Here is a 23,433-nt window from a genome sequence, read left to right on the forward strand (position 1 = left end):
CACCCCCCCCTTCCTTTCAAAGCCAATGACATTATAAAAAAGGGTACCCCAGGTTTTAAAATTTCCACCCCTTCCTTTCAGTCATACTTCAGCAGTAGTACAAATGTACATCGCCATACACCAGATGCTGCTGAATAAGAAGACAACTAGGAACATCCTACAAAGGTATGTCCAAAATTATTCTTCCTATATATTCTTCATGTATCTGTCTTTAAAACATTAGTAATGCCCTGAAAAACTGAGTAAAAAGCCAATGACATTATAAAAAGGGGGGTACTCCTAAACAAAAATAGGCAAAAATAGCCATAAAAATTAATATTTATTTAGAGGAGTAACATGGAAATTTTTTGGAAATAATACCTATAATTGCTTAAAGGGTTTTATAAAAGATGGATGTAGGAAAAAATTTTTCAACACTTGGCTAGAGGGGCCAGAATAAGGGGTTATCCCTGGAAGTTGAATAAAGGTGTTATTAGTGGTGTGAGGACTAGATTTTTTTGCTTGGAGAGTTGTGAATGAATGGAATGAATTGTCACTCAATTGTGAGTGCTTTGTCTGTTAACGGGTTCAAGGAAAGGTATAAGAGATTGTGTGGATAGTTTGGATCTCTTGCAATGAGTCTTCAGACTCCATGGAGGTGCACGTATAATAACAACAAGGTGTTGGCATGGGAGGAGAGCCGAAGTCAAGTAACTAAATCAATATTAAGACTTTGCAATGGTGGTTATGAGGAAAGGTTGAGGATACATTGTCGAGTTTAGTGGACAAGTAAAAATATAGTGATATCACAAAGATATTTTAGTTTTTAAAGATTTTACAAGAATAAACATAGAGCAGAGAGTGAAAGGGGAGAATGAGAGATAATCCCTGTATGTTGGTAAAGGTGTGGTAAAGAAAAGAAGTGAGGAATAGATTGTATACATAAAAAGTGGTTGGTGAATTTGCACTTCTGGAATATATTATTAATGCTGGACGTGCGAATGAATTTCAACATACAGATATGTTGTTCACTGAGTGAGACCTCCCATGATGAATCTGATAACTCAATATAATAATAATAATAATAATAATAGCCGTCCACTCTTTTCTGTTAAGGATATACATACCAAAGACCTTCTAAGTGAAATGTATTGCTTTGAAATGAATACAAAGACACATTGTGTTTGTTCACCCATTATGATAATTGCATCACATATTTCACTTCTAAAGAAGCTCGATAAATTATGATGGCATTTGGTATATAAATTCTTACTAAAATACAATCCTAATTCAATTTTGGTATAATACTGGACAATCTGATTTATCAATTTGTGGGAAAAAAAAAAGTGATGTTGTAACAATCTAAATTTATTTTCCATTGTTGGATCTATTTGTACACACTTCTGCTACAATCGGAGTGTTGCTGTGACAATATCTCAGGTTACCTTGCAAAATAAAAAATTCTAATTAGCAATTATTACTAAGTTATTTGTTTCTAGTTGTATATTGGTTTCAGAATGTATGTAATTACAAAAATTAATATGAATGAAAAGCAGTGTCTGCAGGTTTAGTGATTCATCTTATTCTACAAACTTTTTTGTTTAATTGCAGGACCATTACACATTGTACTTTTGCATGACTTTTTCCCTAAATGAGTCATGCAAAACTTTTAACTGCATAGCATGTTTTCAAAGCAATAAAATTAGAATAGAAAATAGCTTTGAAAGTGAGATCTATTCCATTTATGGAATACATTTTTCCTCCTTATTTATTATTACCTACCTTTCTTTACGTGCTTTCTGTACTCTTTCCATTCTTTTTGCTCTTTCTTTCTCTTCCTTTTCTTTCTGCTGAGTAGACTCTTTTTCCACTCTTTCATGAAGATCTTTAAAATTTTTGGCAATGTGACCAATTAACCAACGAAATCCCATATCTATACCCCTATCCCTTTTTTTTGCTTGCCAGGTGATAGCTGAAGAGGCTTCCTATATATTAAAAGTTAACATAGTAAATATCTGCCAATAAACAAAGAACAATACAATTTAATCAACTTTGATATGCCACAGCAGGCAACATCAAGCATTAAAAATAAATAAATAAATAAATAATAATCTATGTACTGTTCAAAGATTTAATGACAATTTACAAGCTGACTTGCATTCTAATTATCCAAAAGAATAGCCTTAGATAATATGAGAGTTTTAAGAAATAGTAAAAATAATTAAAAAAATCATCGATTCATATATTTGCTAAAGGCTACAGACTAGAATATCTGATTTTCTCATTTCTAAGGATATGGAATCACTGATTAGAAGAAAAGCATCCATAAGCTGCCTATCAAACAGGTTAATGTTTATAAATGAAATACTCTCATAATGCACACAATTAGCTGAAAACCAAGATTTCATAATTGTGACATGGCATATCTTCTTCTGGTGGGATGTCACCTTTATAGTGCCCCAACAGGCACTATAAAAGTGACAGTCCTCTCTTCAGGAATTTCTGTCTTGGGATCTCCTTAACAAGGTGGAGAATAAAGAATTTGTCCAAAAACAATAAAATTACACAATAACCACAGTAATTAACTTGAATGAAAGTACAGATATTTCTTACCAAAAAAGAACAGTACATCCTCAGTGTGTAGAAACAACCAAATCAAAGAATATGAACAGAAGGTACATATAACAATCAGTTTACCAATTAAAAACAGTTGCTGCAAGCTAGAAATTAATATTAATAAATAATATTAAAACTATTTTTGATGTTTACATAAAATGAGAATCGAAGTTGGGGTGAGGGGGGGGGGAGACATTCATTCCGATTCAGGTTGGACGGATGTGTAAAAGGGCTTCACAACTTTCTTTGAAAAGGCATTCGTATTTAAAACTGCTTTTATGGAGAAGATGATCTTCATCCCACCAGATATTGTGTTTAGTGTCAATACTATGCTATGCCAGACCAGACTTTTGCAGCTTCTGAAGGGTCGATGTAATATTGATGTTTCACTAATTCTTTTTTTTCCACAGAACAGCCCGTATGCCTAAAGTATGTTAAATTACATTCACAAGGAATCTGGTAAACACCAGCAAAAGATACAGGTAACAATTTGTCTTTTGTAGATGGTAACAGATAGAAATTTTGTTGATAAGAAAATATGTGGGAATGAGGTGTATCACCTCATTCCCACATATTCTTCAAAATTCTACCAATAGGTTCAGAGATATCAGAAATATAAAGGATTGGAACCCTGTGGTCTGTTGAAGAATCTTTAGGTGCTGCAACATAGGAGTCAATTATCTGCTGGATTTGATGAGGGTTGTTACCATGTAATTCTATTAAAGTTTTGATAGTGAGAAGTTCTTGTGGCAACCCGTTTTTAATTGGTAAACTGATTGTTTTATGTACCTTGTATTCCTGTTCTTTGATTTGCTTGTTTCTACATGCACTGATGATGTACTGTTATTTTTATTATCAAGGAGTCCAAAGACTCATCGAGGGAGGACACCTACTCTACAGCTCCATCTCCACCACTACACTGAACCTCAACTACCATCATCATCTACATTAATGCCATCTACTGCCCACCACTACGACTAGTATTTTTTGTATGTGAATTGCTTGTGTTCTGAAGGGCTGAAGTGTCTCTATGTGGGATGAAAGACCTGAGAATCTTGGAGGAAAAAACTCTGCTACCTCTGTATGTTAACTCACCTTCAACTGAAAAAAATCCATATAAAGATTCCTCCTGTCACAACGAGAATCGAACTTAAGCCTTTGACTTTAGGCCTATGCTTTCATTAAAGTTACTTACTGTAGTTACTGCATAATTTTGTTTATAATTATGCCACAAGTATCTTTAAATATTAGGATTAGTCCATTTTCTAATATTATCTATCCAGGTAATTCTAGGTTGCCCATTTTTTTTTTTTTTTTTTTTTTTTTTTTTTTTTTTTTTTTTTTTACCAGAAGTCAAGCCTTCTAGTGCTATTTTATTATTATTATTATTCCTGATACCTCCAAGGAGTCCGAAGACTCATCGCGGGAGGACATCTTCAACTGTCTCTACACCTTACCTCTACTACGAATCAACGCCATCTACCGCCCGCCTCCAACACCACCACAACTAGTAATTTTTGTCTGTAAATTGCGTGTGTTCTGAAGGGCCGATTTGTATGTATGCGGGATGAAAAACCCGAGTTTCCGGGAGAAAAAAACCCTGCTACCTCCGTATGAGATCGGCTAACTCACCATCAATTGAAATCGACCAGATAAAGATTCCTCCCGTCGCGACGAGAATCGAACTTAGGCCTATTCCAATTGAAGGGCGCAATGTACCGTCGTTCTTCCAATGGTAGCCTTTTGATTTAACCACGTGGCCCAGCCACCAGAGCTGTTTCCAATGTATTTTAGTGATGATATTTTCTTGTGTTCTGGCAATGGAGTGGATTTTCCTTCTAACCACATCATTTGTTACATGTGCTGTGTATGGTATTTTCAAAATTTTTCTGTAGTTCTTCATCTTGAAGGCCAATAGCATTTTCTCATCTTCCTATAGCAATGTCCACTCACACATTCATATAGTAAGTATGATAAGATAGAGTCTTGTAGTTAGCTGTATTTTATTGTCCTTCCAAAGTGACTGTAACCTCTGAAGGGCAATAGTTGCTTTAGCAATGTGTACTTTAATGTCATGTTTAGACTGGCCATCTCTGTGTTGTATGTTTCCCAAGTAGGTGAATCTTCCTGCTTCCAATTTTTCATTATCGTATGCAATTTTCATAGGCTTATTACCTGAAGACATCATTTTTGATTTGCGAATGCTGACTTTAATCCATAATCACTAAGTGTCTTAGAAACTCTGTTAATTCTTGTAACCAATGTTTATTCTCTGCTATTAGGTCAATGTCATCAGTGATCTGAGATTGTCGATTTTTTTGATACCAACTGTAATCCAATACTACTGTTTTCTAAGGCTAAGTTTATTATATATTCCAAATACAGGTTAAAAAGCATCACCAAGAGTATGCAGCCTTGATGCAAACCTCTTTTCATTTTGATAGGCTTGTCATAGTTGCCACACATAATATTTCATGCTGGTTCAGTATTCTCTGCAACGCCTCATGCTATACTGAACTAAAGACCTATGTATCTATACAATTGTGACATAGTATTTTATGATGTTCAATATATTTTCTCCAATGTGATATATTGTAAATAGTGATCTATTATACTCCTATTTTTACAGAATCCTGCTTAGTTCTCTGAGAGTATACTTCTATTTTCCTCTCAATCATAGAGAGTACAATTTTTAGGAAAATTTTCCTTGAGTGGCTGATTAAACTGATAGTTCTATAATTAATACATTTTGTGCTATTCTTTCTCTCTCTCTCTCTCTTTTAAGGAATGGGAATCAGAACATACTCAGAACAGTGCATCAATCTTTAGGCCATGATTCATTGTTCCATACATCTTAACAAATTTTGAGTAGGGTATCTATAATAGGTTCTCTCCCTGCTTTCAATAGTTCTGAAGTTATTCCATTTATTCCTGGTGATTTTCCCATCTTAAAAGAATTAACTTCTTCTACTTCTCTTAAAACAGGGAAGTCTCCTTCATTCATTGTCATTTGTATTATGTCTTCAAGGTTTTGATTATTAAAGCTACTGTCTTTTGAGAAAGGTTAGCTGAATAATCATGTCAATGCTGTAATTTACAACCACTTACTTTCTTAAATATTGACATCCTTATATGTATAACAGAGAAAAAATAACCTAGTCATATTCAATCTCTTCAAAACTGAACCCCTCATTTCTCATGAAAGAGAAATTTCATCTTCAACTGCACTCTATTATTATTATTATTATTAACATCTGACCTCCAGGAAACTCAAAGTCTAAATTCACACATGCACTCAGACAATGCATTCCACTCACCAACCACTCTTCATGTAAAGAACCTGCTCCTCACACAGTTTCCTGTGTGAGGAGCAGGAATGGTAGAAGGAGTGTTCTACCCTCCTTCTACCATTCTATGAAAAAGCTCTTCCATGTCAACCTGATAACAACCCCTGACTAACTCATGTCTCAATCATCTTCCCCCCCCCTTTCTCTTCACAAGGCTTTGTAATTTACATTCTCTCAATATGTCTTTCTACTCTACATTCCAAAGACCACTGATCACCTTTCTGAATCTTCTCTGGACCCTTTGTAACATATCCTTGTCACCATGAAAACCCAGTGACCAAATCTGTGCACAATAATCATATGAAGCCTGATCAAGACCTTATACAATGTATCATAATCTCTTTACTTCTGCATGCCAGGGTCCTCTGCACCATTGCCATAATTTGATGTGACATCTTCACAACTTGTGCAATGTGGCCCTAAATTTCAGGTCCTTGTCCAACAACCACTCCCAGATCTCTCATCTCCTCTACCCCCAAGTGTATACTTTGTATCCCATTGTTACTTACCAAATTTCAAACCTTACAATTTGCAACATTGAACTGATAGTTCATGCAATCTATTCAAGTCCTCCTGTAAGGTCATAACATCTGCTTGACTCAGCATTGCTCTCCCCAATTTTGCATCATCTGCATATCACCAGTTAAACCCATCCCAATGTCATTAATATACAAACTAAACAACAATGGTCTCACAACTGACCCCTGTAGCCACACTACTAGTGACCTACCTCTGTTGAGATACTGCAACCCCATATACACCTTTCTGATATCTATCTGACAGCCAGTCACTGATCCAACTCAGAAGTCTGTTATCCAATCCCATCAATTTATTTAATAGCTTATTGTGTGGCAGTCTATCAATAGATTTTGCAAAATCTAAGTATACCACTATATATGCATTTCCTTTGTCCAAAACATATGTCTCCTTGTTATAGTACATAAGTAAGTTAGGAAAACATGATATCCCTTTAACAAACCCATGTTTGTACATTCACCAAAACTCCAGATATACAGATTGGTCTATAATTTGTAGCCACAGCTTTATCACCATATTTTATGCAGCAGAACAATTTTACTTTCTTTCCAGTCTCTTGGAACCTGTGCTATTTTAAGACACTCTTATTAAACAGGCATGCCAATGCTACTGCCAATTCCCTGAAACATTCCCTTATGTATGTCATCAAATCCTATTGCCTTATTGACATCAAGTTTATTTATTTCCTCATATACTGCCTGCTCACTCACAATTAAGCCATCCTCTCTCTCATGTTCTCTAAACTTGAGGGTGAAATCACGAGTTTCTCATGATTTCACCCTGATGAGGATGAAACACCCTTATAAACTGATCACTGAGTATCTTCAACAAAGTCTTCTGCCTCCAAAGTGCCTTCTTCTTCCAGATTTCATGCTTAACCCCCTTACCAGCTGAGGTGGATGAAATAGTGCGCCCAAATTGCACTTCTATTACAGAATCATATCCAGATTTAGCTGGACATCTATAGACATCATGGCAGTTTGGGGTGTTAATTCCCTCATTCATCCATTTTACACTTACCTTATTCCGCTTTTTGACATTTGTAATACATTCACACACTGATGCTGTTATGTATTTCTTTGTCAGTTCCCAAATAGCATTTATTTTTTTACTGCAGCTCCTCATACTGCTCTAAGCTGTCTCCTAAGCTTGTCATAATCACCAGCCTTGAATTTCCACATATATCCTTTCTTCACAGAAGTCAGCAAGGCTAGGCTCCAATCTAGGTGATCACTCTTACCAATTGAATGAAAGTGAGAAACCTCACTCACGATTACATCCTCTGATGAAATGATCAGATCCAAAACACTTGATACTTGCATGCTGCCTGAGATAGTTGTCTCTCAAGAAATTCATTTCCCTTATTCCCAAATACTACCTCTTCATTCCAATCTATACCACCATAATTAAAATCACCCATAACAATCACTCATCCTTTGTTCACTAACCCAAGTTGTTTATACATTTCTTCATTACCACTCTCCACATTCCCCTGGCTTATAGCAACATTCAACTAAATATCTCTTCCTGTCAACCTCCACCTCAAATTACACTGCTTCATAACCATTACTACTATTTCCCTCTTTCATCAGCTATCATCAGAAGCACTCCACCTCCCTTCTTGTCCTTTCCATTCTTGCAAAAAAACACTGTACCCTCCATTTCTATTCCCATTCAGATATCATCTTCATTCAACTATGTTTCACTTATTCCAATGATTTTGGGGAGAATAAACTCAATAAAGGAAAACATTTCATCTCTCTCATCTATCTAAGTTATAAATCAATAAATCAAAAGGAGACTTCCTTCTTGGAATAACAATATTTTCAAGTTCTCCTGCACAAGCATATCTTGTCTACAACCTGCCTAAGAATTCAGCATGCTATGTAGGTACGACAGTTCAGAGATAATGGAATACTGCTCCTACGTTTGGAGAAATGTTCTGCCAAACATAGAAGCAAAACTCCCAAACTTCTTTAAAATTTCATATTCAGAATATATTAGAAAATTCTGAATTTAAGCATACATAACAAGCAGTAAAGCAGTGCCATTATCTTATAATATGAAAAAAATAAAAATAAATAAATAATATATATATATATATATATACACACACACTAACCACTCTAGTAGGACACTTATGCTCATTAACTATGGTTTCCAAGTCCAAAAGATTACAGATTTCAGTTTCATCAACTGAAGTTTCCAAATCCTGTTTGTTGACCAATCTGCAAATTTAATTAAACATTTCATTCTGTGTCATTAATTCAATTAATACCAGTGAATAATACATATGCATTGTGTAACATCATTCTTTTTAGGTTATCACACAAAACATATCCAAAAGATTATTATTTTTTTTTATTTTATTTTTATCAATACAGAGAAATTAACTTCTTTGGCATATATTAACCCTGTGGAGGTCGCGGTCAAAAAATTGCAGCATAGATTGGTGTGTATCTGAGAGATACATTCATTACTAGTATGTGCTAAAATGCGATAAAACTTTTAAAAAACACTGCATATATAATAGATGATGGTTTATTTATTTTCAGTTACAATCTATAATTTATTGAACAAAGAAACAAAGGGGAAAAAAAATTAAACCAATGCTATACTGACATCGGAGTTCACGGTATCTCTCAGACACAATTTACTATCAAATATCACTTTCACATTCGACTCTATCATTCTCATCATCAGACTCAAGTAGCAAAATCGCTGAATCTCTTCAACATCTGATGGATTATCCAATGGATATATTTTCCAGCCATTTTCAAAGGTAAATAATAAAAAAAAACAACTAAACTAATACTATACTGACATTGGAGGTCACGGTATCTTTCAGATACAATTTACTATGAACTATCACCAGCGCCGGCTTGCGTAAATTTTTGAGTGTGAGCAAGATTTTTTTTCCCACCCTTTGGTCGAAATTGTATATGTATATATAAAAATTATATATATATATATATATATATATATATATATATATATATAGTGAATAAATAAATAATAATAATAAATAAGATATTTTGTGGTTTATTATGTAATGAGTACATAATTTTAACATAATTTATAAATATTACATAAATCACATTAAATATGACAAAACAAATATGAAGAAATCTAAATTAAGAATTAACAATTTTAATTATTTATAAAAAAAAGAAACCTTTCTAACCTTAATTTCGGCAAAAGACTTGACTACTTCTTTTAGATCTAATATCTTGGCTATGTTACTTTCAATAGATAAAGTGGCTAAGCCATCTAATCTCTCTTGGGACATTGCGGACCTCAAATAATTTTTAATAAGTCTTAATTTAGAAAAACCGCACTCTGCACTTACTTCGTAGTGATGTGTACACATTAGGAAAAAGACTTATGCAGTTATTTGCACATTTGCACAAATATGATTTAATACTTCTTTGGGAGAATAATTATATGATATCTTCCGAGACAATATTTTTAATTCATCTAATAAACCTATTGCTGAAATATCTTTTTGATCATCATCAGACAGAACAATTTCTAAGTCGAAACAAGCTTTTTTTTTACTGTATCATTATCAAATTTTAAGTTACCAATGTTAAAGAGAAACCCAAAAATTGATTCATATTTATTTAGCTGTTCAAATCTCTCAGTAATTGATGTTATTGCTGAATCAAGAATTACATTAAAAAAAATAATTTGAAAATGTTGCTCAAAATTAGTAATTGATTCATCAGGACATACATAATTAAATTGAGTTTTTACATGTCGAGTTCATGTGCTATTGTTAGTTGGGAAATCAGCATTTAGCCCAATATTTAGAGTAAAGTTATGGGCTTGGTGCTTAACTTTCAAAAAATTATTTTCGCTTCTGTATGACGTCAAGAATTTTTTCGTGACATCTAATGATTTCATTGTTTCCATAATATTGCAAGAGATACTTTACAATTGTTTGCTAGATGCATTGACTTCACTTGGAATGTCATACCAAACAAATGCGCCAAATATAAACTTGAAAGAATTAATTTTTTTTTGCTAACAAACTAGCTTCCAATTTTGTTTTAATGCCTTGTTGCCCAATTAAGCCATCATCTTCTGTGATGAAAATTAAAGCTTCATGTATTTCTTTTACTTGATTCCGTATTGCTTTTACAGCTTCAACGCGATTTTCCCATTATATCGTGCATAAAGGTTTTAAAGTAAAATGTTGGATGTAGTTTAGAAGAACTTTCCACCGATGACTCAATGAAGAAATTACAGATTGACTGAATAATGTCAAAAAAATAAAACCGTATCTACATTGCAGCTTGCTGCATCGCTCAATACCAAGTTCAAGGAATGCATACAACATGGAACAAAAAATGCTCTAGGATTTTTGTTCCTTAAAAGTGCTTGTACCCCTGCGTTCTTCCCACTCATATTTGACCCGTTGTCATATCCCTGACCACAGATATTTTAAATATTTAAGTTTTTTTTCTTCTAATAATTTTAAAATTACTTCTGTGTTTTTACTCCCTGTTGTATTATTAATTTTAATAAAATCTAGACATCTTTCCTCTATTTGTATAATATCTTGGGTTTCTTCATTTTTTCTTTTATAGAAACATATCTTACAATTAAGGACATTTGCTCCTGCCGTGAAATATCAGTGGTGCAATCAACAATTACTGAAAAATACTTGGCATTCATTATTTTAGATACATTTTTTTGAAAAATTTCATTACTCAATATATTAATGATTTCGTTTTGTATTTAAATCTTATTTTAATAAAAAGTCGATTTAAAACAGTTGCCTTCTACGGATTTTTACTATAAATAATTAATTTATACAATAATTTGAAAATTTGATAATTAAAGGTAAACTATAATTATTGAGGGCAATGTAAGACAAAGTATTCTGCTACAAGCGATTTTGGCATTTTAGCAAAATGCTCCTCTGATTAATATGCTTATAATTTATAAACTATTATCTTTAAAATTTTATGTCTATCAAAAATCAAAAATAAGTACACAATTAAAAACAAAGTCAAAAATTGTCAAAAATCACTTAAATACACAATACATTCAATATGTTTCACATTCAAAATTGAAATGACGCTGAAAAAAAATGTAAGTGCATATCATGCTGTTTTGTCTATCCAAATTTCAAGCAGAATTTAAGAAAACGAACAGCGCAATATACACCTATGTTTCAGACTAAATATTTGGATAGATCAGTATTTCTGAAACTTCAGATATCTGTGTACCCCTTCTTTAATTTTCATTATTACCAAGTATCTTATCAAAATAATAATAATAATAAATAAAAATATATTTCATTGTAAATGTTTGTTTTATTTGAATTTAGATGTACATTTAAACAAAAAAAAAAAGATTTATTTTTAATAGAACAAAATTTATAAAGATACTATACATTTTTACTTAATAAAAATAATTTATCATCAAAGAGAGGAGTGAAATTGCATATTTCAATATCTGCTATATTGCTCTCTTTTGTGCGTTTTATAAATCCAGTATTTAACGAATGATCCATACTTAAGAATTTGAAAGCTAAAAAACTTACCGTATTTACTCGAATATAACTCGTGTTCAGGAGTGACAGGGAGAATAAAATGGGGAGGCAGAGTGTTACTGATGATAGCTGATGAGCTACAGCCAAGAAGAATAGAAGTGGAACTGCAGGATAGAGAAAAGAGCACATTTGAGGCTATTTGGTGTGAGATTAAAATTAGCAGAACTAAATACACAGTTGGGTGCTGCTATAGACCAGGTGATGGAATAGATGGTGGAGATAGTATGCATAAGCAAATAGAAGAAATGAGTGGAAGGAGGGAAATTATTATGGGAGATTTCAACTATGGTAACATTGATTGGAAGGAGGAGAGGACACATGGGAGGAAGGAATTGGATTTTAGAAGGTTATTAAGGGATAACTATCTGCGACAGCATGTAATTGGAAATACTAGGGGTCAGAGAGTGCTTGACCTGGTAATTGCATCTGAGAATTTGACTGTAATGAATATGACCAAGTTGCCACCAATTGGTGAGAGTGATCATAGGGTCCTAACTTGAGAGGTGGCTAAAGGTGTGGATTTTACAATTAAGATGGGGTACATGTGGAATTATCGGGCTGGTAAGTATGACAAGCTTAGGAGATTGATTGGTTGAGTGCCGTGGCATGTACAACTGCAAGGGCTAGAAGTTGATAGTGCATGAGAGGTGGTCAAGAAGTGTTTGCATGAAGCAATGGCTGACTGCATACCTAGAGTCCGAATAATAAATCAAGTAGGGGTTAAATGGATGAATAACACCATTAAGCTTGAGCTGCAAAAAAAGAAACAACTATGGAGGGAATTTAAGGAGAAAGGTGACCTACAGGCATATGAACGGTATAAAGCGCAGGCCAGAAGGGTAATGAGAGTATAAGAAAAGCAAAAAAGGATTATGAAAGAACATTGGCCATGGAGGCTAAAGAGAATCCTAAACAATTTTTTCGATATGTTGCAAGTAAAAGAAAAAATGTATATGGCAGAATGATTTTAAAGAATGCCGAAGGTAGAGAGGTAACCGAATCAGCTGATATAGTTGAATTACTGAGAGAGCACTTTGCAAGAATATATCATCCAGGTGGTGACATTGCAGAAATGAATGAACCAATAGATTATATGGAAATTGTGGTGAATGAAGTGGAGGTGAGTAGTCTATTGCAAAACCTCAATGTCAATACATCTGTGGGATTGGATGGTATACCAGCTCGTGTCGTACATGAAGCGGCTAAAGAACTATCAGTACCCTTGACCATTTTGTTTAATTTGAGTCTCGGGTCTAGGTTAGTCCCGACGGGGTGGAAAGAGAGGGAAAATAGTTCCACTGCATAAAGGTGGTTCCAAGACTGCTGTTGTAAATTACCGACCGATTAACATATCAGGAATCATTGTCAAGGTCTTGGAGAAATTAGTCAAGAGAAGAATACAGGACTGGATAGATGAAAATGGAATACTGTATGGGGGACAACATGGTTTTGTGAAGGATAGATCATGCCTCAGTAACTTGCTCACGTTTTATAACACAGTGACAGCTGAACTGGATAAGGGTAATGGGTTTACAGTGATTCTACTGGACCTTGCTAAGGCCTTTGACAGGATACCACATGTTACTCTAATCAGTAAACGGGAGCATATGAGGATGGATAGGAGGGTGGTTGATGGAGAGATACCGGAGAGTGGTTTATTCAGGAGTGGAGTCCAAAGACGGCTTGTGACTAGTGGTGTGCCACAGGATTCTGTTCTTGGACCACTACTTTTCAATTTGTTCATTAACGATATAGGAAAGGATCTGAGAGGGAGTGTTCACTTGTTTGCTGATGATGCAAAGTTGGGTTGAGCAATTGTGAGTGCACAAGATGTCAAAATTTTGCAGGATAATTTGGATAGTTTGGAGGACTGGGCTAGGGAAAATGGATGTCAATTTAATGTGGCAAAGTGTAAGGTTATGCATTTTGGAGTGAAAAGATTAGCAGTAGTATATCACATTATTGGAACCGTACTCCAGGAGATTGATGAGGCCAGGGATTTGGGAGTGTTGGTGGATAGGGAGTTGAAGTTTAGGGGACACATTGCAAAAGTGGCCAAAACAGCTCATCAAATCACTTGGTTGATGAAAAATACTTTAACAAGCAGAGACAAACAAGTTATTGTTCCTTTATATCGAGCCTTGATAAGACCCCATCTAGACTACTATGCCCAGATATGGGCATAGTAGTCTAGATGGGATTTTTTCTTGATGGGGAGGTGGAGAGGAGCCAGAGACGAGTGACCAAGATGATAGTAGGTCTGTAGAATGAACCTTATGAGAACAGGTTGAAGATTTGTGGGTTGCAAAAATTGGTTGATAGGCAGAAAAGGGGTGATATGATTGAGACATTCAAATTACTGAAGGGTTTCTATAGGATTAATCCAGAAGATATTTTTGAGAATAGGATTGGTGGTGGGAGGACTAGGGGCCATACATGGAAGCTGGGCAAGAGTGTGGTTAGCAGGGGTGTTAGAACTAGGTTTTTTACTTGGAGAGTGGTGAATGAGTGGAATGAGCTGCCAGAGTCTGTTGTGGGTGCTATGACCGTGCATGAGTTCAAGGCAAGGTATGATAGATACTGTGTGAATGTCGAATAGTTGCTCTTGACATGATGTTAGGGCCTCCCTCAATGAGTCTGACTCCTTGGAGTTGCCCGAGATAATAATAATAATAATAATAACTCGCACTTTTTTTCCAAAATTAAAGCTAAAAAATCGTGGTGCGAGATATATGCTGGGATTTTTGGAAACTAAAGTTTTCAGAAAAAAAAACTGAAAATGGGTATAAAAATGGGTATAACTTACCAAGAAGCTTCTATTCTCCATCACTTCTTCTGTCCTCGAGAGCAGTTCCTTGTGCGCAACATCAAAATTATCTACCCAAATAGAGACATCTTCTTTCCCATTATATCAAGCAAAAATTACCAGTAATTTAACACTTGAGATACGTAATGAACAATCCTTGACAAATTACTAATGAGAAGTGAAAGATGTGCGCGATTGTAGGCCAATAGAGAAAAAGCAGTTATTAAGAAGTGCATATAATTGGTGTGGTATTAACAAAAGATCACGCGACCCAAACAAAAAGCAACAATTGAATAGAAATGCTAATTCTCTTAAACCAATTTCCATAATATCTGAAATATATTCACTACATATTTCTTAGTTTTAAGAAGTTCATGTCGGGGCATCGACCCAAGCAAAACCTTATGTTGCATCAGCAACATGTGGTTTTGGTTGGGTCTATATAGCAATTTCTTTTGCTTGTGTCACTGAATAAGGTTCACAGACATAATAACAGTAATTGTTTTTTGTGTTTCTGCAATATAGTTGCTGTTGTGGAGGGCATATTGTTTACTGCAGGGAGCGAGGAGAATTCATGCATAATATAATTTAATATATATATATATATATATATATATACATATATATACTATAAAAGTTTATGAGATTCACATCGTATGATACTTTATGGGTTGTTTCCTTCAGTATCTAATAAGTGGATTCTAAAATGTTTAGTTTTAGTATGTATGACTATAATTTTTTTATTAATAAAATATAATAAGCACATATTTAAGTGTCAATGAGAAATGGCGTCTTTTTTTTATTTAGTAAACTAAATGCTGTATTTCTGTAAAATATTGTTGCCGTAATATGGCTGAACGAGTGCCCTTATTAACACTCAGGAGCTCGCAGCAGTAATTTTGCAGTGTACGATGTGGTATATCTGAGAGATACATTCATTACTAGTATGTGCTAAAATGAAAAAAACATAAAGAAAAAACACTGCAAATATAATACATGATGGTACAAATTAAGTGAATATTGAATCCAACATTATTTCATAGCCGAATATAGAAACTACAAGAGTTTCATGCCGAATATATAGAAACTAAAAGTTTCGGCAGATGCAAGCATAAGTGCCTTATGGGCAACTCGTAGTAAAGGTTGGCAAGCCCCAGACCACTTTCTTTAGTATTTTCCATAAATATAAAGCACATCTTCTAGAGCAGTGCTTCCCAAACTTATGGATGTAAAGCCCCCCCTTTTGGAAAAATTAAAATATTTCATGGCCCCCCATTCGAAAAAAAATTGTAATACAGACATATATGGTGTTGATGGAGATGATTCGTAGTAGTGGTTCGGTGTAGTGGTTGAGACAGTTGTAGGTGTCCTCCTGCGATGAGTCTTCGGACTCCTTGGAGGTGTCAGGAATAATAATAATAATATATTATTATATTCATTGTATTTATATTCAAGATTTCGCATTTTTGTAAGCTTTTTTTTGCTTCTTATCAATACCTTTGAAATGAAACTCATATGAATAAGCTTATATTTACTAATATTCATTAAGCGCCGAAATACGCAGGAAGCAAAATTTGTGAACGAACACCAATGTATGATTTTTTCCATTAAAATATAAAAAAAACCATAAAATAAATAATAAATAATAAAAATTAAATGCGTTTCTTTTAAGATTAAAAAAAAAAAAAACTACTTAGTCTTAAAACATTTAAAATTTGTTTTCATTATTTCACAGATCCCTCAACAAAACTTGCAGGCCCCCAAGGGGGGGAACCATGGCCCACAGTTTGGGAAGCACTGTTCTAGAGGACATGTATGACAAATAAGCCTTTGGCTCTCTATTTCAGTAATACATGATGGTTTATTTATTTTCAGTTACTATCTAGAAATTATTGAAACAAAGAAATATAAAGAATAAAAATTTTTGCTACAAAATAACGCAAACATCGATAATGAAAGAAAATAAAACTAAACAAATGCATTTAACATTAATCAATCAGAATCTTCAATAGTTGGATTTACAAAACTGTCATAACTGTCATCGCAAACAATATTGCTATGCTGAAAGCATAATACTTTTTACAATGTTTGCAAAAATATTTTGATAAGCGACTCGTTTTGGATGCATAGCACATAAAACATCTTTTTCTTTTTCTGTTTGTTGAGGGAGCCGTATCTATGTCGCCATTAGAATTTCCTTCAAATTGATGAAGTTTCAGGTGTAAAGGCCTATTCACACCTTAGATTTCTGAACGCCTTTTTATTTGTTCTGACACTAACTGCATTACGGGATTTCTAATAAATATTCTGCGGCATATTTTCACATTGTTGTTCAGCATATGAATAATCTGACCATTTATATTTATGAGCTATACTAACATTGGAGCTCGCAGTATCTCTCAGATACAATTTACTATCAAATATCACAAACCTTTACAGAAAAAACGTGTTCAACCAAACTGATTTGGTTGAACGAGTCTGGCTGCATTTGGCCACACGCGATATTTCTGACACTGCATTAGATCGCAGTGTATTTGTTTCGTGTAACGATAATTGAAAAAATATAATTCTTTTCATATTTTCAACAGTGACACTCGTCATAATTCAGCCTTGTACCTATAATAAATAAATAATTATGTTATTTTAACAGAATAAAATAAGATTTGCAAAAAATAGTTCACCCTCACCACACGCACCAATAAGAAAAGTTTCGTATCCCACAGAAATAACGCACGCAAGCACATGATACACTGCCTAACTGAGCAGTGTCGGAATGACTTGTAACGTGCAATCACACGCACAAACAAATATCGGCGAGTCTGGCTGCATTTGGCCAAATGCGATAATTCTGACACTGCGTTAGATCACAGTGTATTTGTTTAGTGTAACAATAATTGATAAAATATAATTCTTTTCGTATTTTCAACAGTGACACTCATCATAATTCAGCCTTGTATCTATAATAAATAAATAATTATATGTTATTTTAACAGAAAATAAGATTTGCAAAAAATAGTTCACCCTCACCACTAACACGCACCAATAATAAAAGTTTCGTATCTCACAGAAATAACGCGTGCAAGCATACAATACACTGCCCAACCGAGCAGTGTCGGAATGATCGCATTTGAATATCGCAAACGAATATCGGCGAGTCTGGCTGCGATTGGTCGAATGTGATAATTCCGACACTGCATTAGATCGCAGTGTATTTGTTTCATAATCTAAAGCATTAATCGAACAATTCCAATTATTAACTATTCAATCACTGTCGAAACATAAGCTGTAACCTTTAACATGTTTTATTGCATTTATATAATGTTGTAAGCATTGTTATTATTTATAAACATAAACAAAATTTAAAATTTTCATTTTTTCCTTGGGGTGCTGCAGTGTCGCGGTGCTTATGTACGGGCTGCCACTGGAACCAAACCAAGATTCTTCATTCCAGAAGATTTAAATTTGATTATCTGTTACTTGAGATGTGAAACTTTACAACACTGTTGGAATCTTAACTGCTTAGATTGTATGCTAATTTCAAAATTCTGGGAAGTGATTGCTATTAACTGTTCATTTTTTTTAAAAATATTAATTAGGTTATTTAATTTTTTGTTACAACTGTTATCCAGTTTGTTCCTTTGAACTCTAATAGTACATTCTTCTGTCAATTCAGCTGCAACAGCAACATGAGCTAGTAAGCATATTATGTGACTCATATCCTGTGGTTCATGATTTGAATTTAATTAAATGATCTTTTCTCTCCGTGATGATGGTCATGTAAATTACACAAAATATTAAAAAACGTTTAATTTTCTTGATCATTAAAGCTCTGGAATGACTTCTAATGGGACTATATTGATCAAGTACATATAATAAACAACTATGTTATACCAACTAGTTTCACCAACTAAGGCTGTTGGCATCTTCAGGGTACATAACTGATGTAAGGCACTAAAAAGTGAAAAACTGTTACAAACTATAATCAACCGATTCCAATTATATTAGACAAAGAACAGAGTGTGTACAATACATGCATATAGCGTGTATAATCTCACTTGTTGTTATTTAGGAACGTTCCTAAATAACAACACGTAATAACGGAAGAATGGTCCAAAATTCTCATTGATTGCTATCATATGCTTGTGGAAAGCATGTCCTGTAGGTCTTCTGCAGTCATCGCAGCAAAAGGAGGTCCTATATCTTATTAAGGTGGGTGCCATGGCTGTTTGTTCCTCACAGTATGGTGTCCGTTGACTTCTTTCCAAGCAGTGTATATATCCAAATTAATTGTGCAAAGTTATTTATGCAAATTTTCATACTTGTAATAAATATGAAATTAGATATATAACTCTTTCTAAATAATCATAAAATTGTGGAATAATATGCTTCTGTGGAGAGAGAGAGCGAGAGAGAGGATACATTCAAAATGTTTTTGCCAGTATTATTCCATACGAAAGAACCAGATGGAACAGAATAATTTATTGACTACTCTTGAGAGCAAAGATTCACCATGAGATTGAATATCACTGTGTAAGCTTCTGGTATAAATATTAATAAAATTGATATTTATATTTTTATAATAGATATTTATACAAGAAGTACTAAGAATTTGTTAGGAAATGGTAGAAAATCAATTGGTATAAATATCAATAAAATCAGTCTAAAGACTGGGACATTACCCTTTATTAAGCCATCAAAATAAATTATTACTAGTATAGTAATTTGTTAATATGTTAGAAATGTTTATGTTGCTATTATTCTTGAGAACAAAGACTTGCTGTGAGAACAATATCTGATATATCATGATGTGTCAAGAATAGTCGATAAATTATTCTATCTGGTTCTTTTGTGTTGAATAATACCAGCAAAAACATTTCTAATAAGTTCTCCCCCCCCCACAGAATTAGTTACCTCATGCAATGATATCCAATCTCATGGTGAGCCTTTGCTCTCAAGAGTAGTCAATAAATTAATCTATTTCATGTTTCTTTCATGTGGAATAATACTGAAAAAACATTTATTAACAATATAACTTTAAAATGACAACAATAAGTTTTGCTTTTCAGCAGCTCAGTGATTAGATTTGAATTGCTATTTTTATAGGGTCTATGTTTGAGTCCAATTTATGCCACAAACGTTCTTTTAAATAGGAAAAATTAAAATAAAAAAAAATGAAAAAAAATTAAATTGGAAATATGTCAGTTTCAAGCAATGCCAACGCCTACTATATTACAAAAAAGAGATCTACATTTTATTTGTTAACTTATTTTTCTTGTGGAGTTCAAGAATTTGTTTATCCATGGATAACCAGCATCAGGATTAAGTCTACATTATTATTATTAGTAGTAGTAGTAGTAGTAGCAGCAGTAGTAGTAGCAGCAGCAGTAGTAGTAGTAGTATTTCTCCCTCCATTGGAGTTTTGAGACTCATCATCTTAAGCAAAACATTGGTGTGTTTTTCTACTATCTAAATTAAAGCTGCATGACTACTTTCACCAATTGCAGTCATAACAGTTACATCATTTACAGTCAGATTCAAGGATACCCCTCCTTAAACTCATTCACTGTCAAGGCACTCACAACCATTTCTGGCATTCCACTCATTCACTACTCTCCAAGCAAAAAATCGAGTCTACACACCTTACTAACCACACTACTACACAACTTCCAGGGATGACCTCTATTTCTTGCTCTATTCATCATGTGTTGAAAAATTTCTTTTGGGTTGATCTTAAAACCCCTTTAGTAACTAATAAGCTTCTATCATGTCCCCACCTATCAACTAAACTTGGCAACCCACACACCTTCAAATCTGTTCACATGAGAAGCATTCCACACACCTGTTGCCAGCTTCATCAATCATCTCTGAATCCTCTCCATCACTTCCTGATTCCGAAGAAACTCAGGTAACCAGTAACCAAATCTGTGCACAGTAGTCAAGATGCAATCAAATCCTAATTTTATAAAGATGGATAATAACCTCCCTGTCTTTATTGTGTCATTCAATATCCAAGAAATCCTTTGTGCTATATTATCAACTTTTGCAATATGCACTCTGAACTTCAACTCCAGTGGCGGCCCATGAAGTTTTAAATGATGGGGGTGCTGCCTATACAAAATAATAAAAAAAAAATTTTTTTTTCCTAATTAGTAACCAATTTATTAATAAATAAATCAGTAGATTTATTTATTAATAAATTGGTTGCTGATTAGGAAAAAAAGAATTTTTTTAAAATTATTTTGTAGGCAGCACCCCCTACTTAAAACGTCACAGGCCGCCACTGTTCAACTCTCTATCCACCATTAACCCCAAATCCCTAGTTTCATCAATTTCCTGTAATCAAGCACCATCAATGTGTATATACACATATGTAATCTTTTCATCCCAGAGTGCACAACCTTACATTTTGCAACATTAAATCGACAATACCCACACTGTGAATTTATTTCAATCATTCTTTGGGATGTCTATATCACCTGTATCAACTAACAACTGAATATTCCCTCTTAACTCATTTCCTGTATGAGAATAGCCACTATGACAATAGTGGCTCTAGTATAGAGCCCTGTTGCACTCTACTAGTTACTCACATTCACTTTGATTCCACTCCATCATATACTACTTTCTAATATCTGTCTGTCAGCCAACCCCCTCCATTCATGTCACAGATTTTGTATCTATTCGCATTTGTTGCAATTCAGGTAATAGTTTTCCATGTGCTATTCTGTCAAATGCCTTTCAAAAAAAAAGGTGGAATGAGACAGAACTGGCCATTGGGCCTAAATCCATGAAGGGATGATGATACCTTTCAAAGTCTAGCAGTATCATGGTGCAACCATTTCTCTTATCTAATTCTACTATCACTTTATCATAAAACATGAGTAAATTACTAAGGCAGGATACTTTTTACAAAGCTGTGTTGCCCACTGTAGAGTATCATATTCCTATCTACCCATTCCTGAATTTTATCTTTCTACTTGAGAATAGCATATCTACTCATTTCCCACCACCACTGAAAGTCAAGATCATGTGACTACTAACTATGGGCAAGGATGACACATGAGTTCACAATGATTAATTTCTCTAATGCTACAATCAAGTTCAAAACTCTTGATTCTCCTGTTTCCTCCACCATGTGCTCTCTAAGACAAATGCCTCTTAAGAATTTCAAAAATCAAATTCAGTGGTGGAGTATAACCTTTACTAAAGAGTCGGCCTCAATTCTGTTTGCTGAATCATGCACGCAACAGTACTTAAATATATTTGCAGTTAATTAAAAATAGAAACATGCATTTTTAAAACTTACATCAAGTAATCATCTCCACACACCTCTGGTTCCTACATATTGTAAGTAAGCTCTATACATCAGTTTTTGGCAGAAAAAATGTTTATAATAACTACATCATGGAATGCTAGACTCATCTTTAGAAAACTATGGCTAGAAAATGAATTTCTTAATAAATCTTCTATTAAGCACCCACACACACTCTTCCTGCATTATAATTTATTTTTCTATTACAATAGAGGCAAACACACTGGCAATGATGAACAACACTTGTTGCAGTTACTGTGTTGTAAGCCCTCTTCTCCAGAGCTAACACATCAATGAGCTATTCAGAGTGAATAGCAGCATGCTATTGCACCAATCACACTAAGTGAGCATGTGCACACACACTCTCTCTCAAACCTTTCACTTCATATAAGCCTCAGACAAATAGCTAACATCGATTTTGAAAGTGTGTGTTTTCATTTGCTTCATAGCACTGTTCATTAATGTGCTATTTGTATGGAAAAGGGCTTGGGTATTTTACATTTTAATTCAAATATAATATATTAATATATTACATTTATAATTTTATAAGTATATATTTATAATTATATATGTATAAATTATATAATTAAATAAACATAATTGTATTTATATAATTATAAACAGCCTACAGCATGTCGGTGCCATGTAAAGCCAAGAGATAGTGAGTAGGGAAAAAAAAAAGGACTCTGTTGATGGAAACAGCTGAACTTCTTGAAATTCTGAAAGTCTTGAACAGCTGAATGTTGTAACATCTGGTGAAGACAAAGAGACTTGGGAAAGAAAAAGTTGAGTTCAGGCAAAATTATTATTTTATTATTATTATTATCAACACCTGACCTCCATGAAGTCAGAGACTCATTGTGGGAGGTACTCGCTATTGCATACAATGCTCATCCAACCACGTCTAAAACTGATTCAATATGTCCACATCCACAACACACTCAGGCAATGCATTCCACTCACCAACCACTCTCCATGCAAAGACCCTGCTTCTTACTCCTTTGCTCACACCCTCCTTATACAGTTTCCAGCAATGGCCTCTTGTTCTACTTCCCTCTCCAATTCTACGAAAAATCTCTTCCATGTCTACCTGATAATAACCCCTGACCAGTTTATATGTCTCAATCATATCCCCCCCCCTCTTCCTCCTATTCACAAGGCTCTGCAACTTACATTCCTTCAATCTGTCCTCGTACTCCACATTCCAAAGACCACTGACTACCCCTTTGTGAATCCCCTTTCCAACATATCCTCCTCACCATGAAAACTCGGT

The 23,433-nt window shown here is 34.1% G+C and overlaps 1 protein-coding gene across 1 annotated transcript in view; it reads right to left on the reverse strand.

Moving 5' to 3' along the window:
* Positions 1 to 23,433, reverse strand: part of LOC150095956 (uncharacterized) — a 115,026-nt gene that overhangs the window by 34,376 nt on the left and 57,217 nt on the right. The window contains exons 4-5 of the mRNA XM_090409442.1: positions 8,602 to 8,707; positions 1,762 to 1,964 (exon numbers count right to left, since the gene is read on the reverse strand). Of these exons, the coding sequence (XP_090265568.1) occupies positions 1,762 to 1,964; positions 8,602 to 8,707 (309 nt within the window). The remainder of the gene's footprint in view (positions 1 to 1,761; positions 1,965 to 8,601; positions 8,708 to 23,433) is intronic.

The sequence above is a fragment of the Typopeltis vanoorti genome, chromosome 19 (genome assembly GCF_054136105.1).
Source record: "Typopeltis vanoorti isolate ZY-2024b chromosome 19, IOZ_Tvanoo_1.0, whole genome shotgun sequence".
NCBI lineage: Eukaryota > Metazoa > Arthropoda > Arachnida > Uropygi > Thelyphonidae > Typopeltis > Typopeltis vanoorti.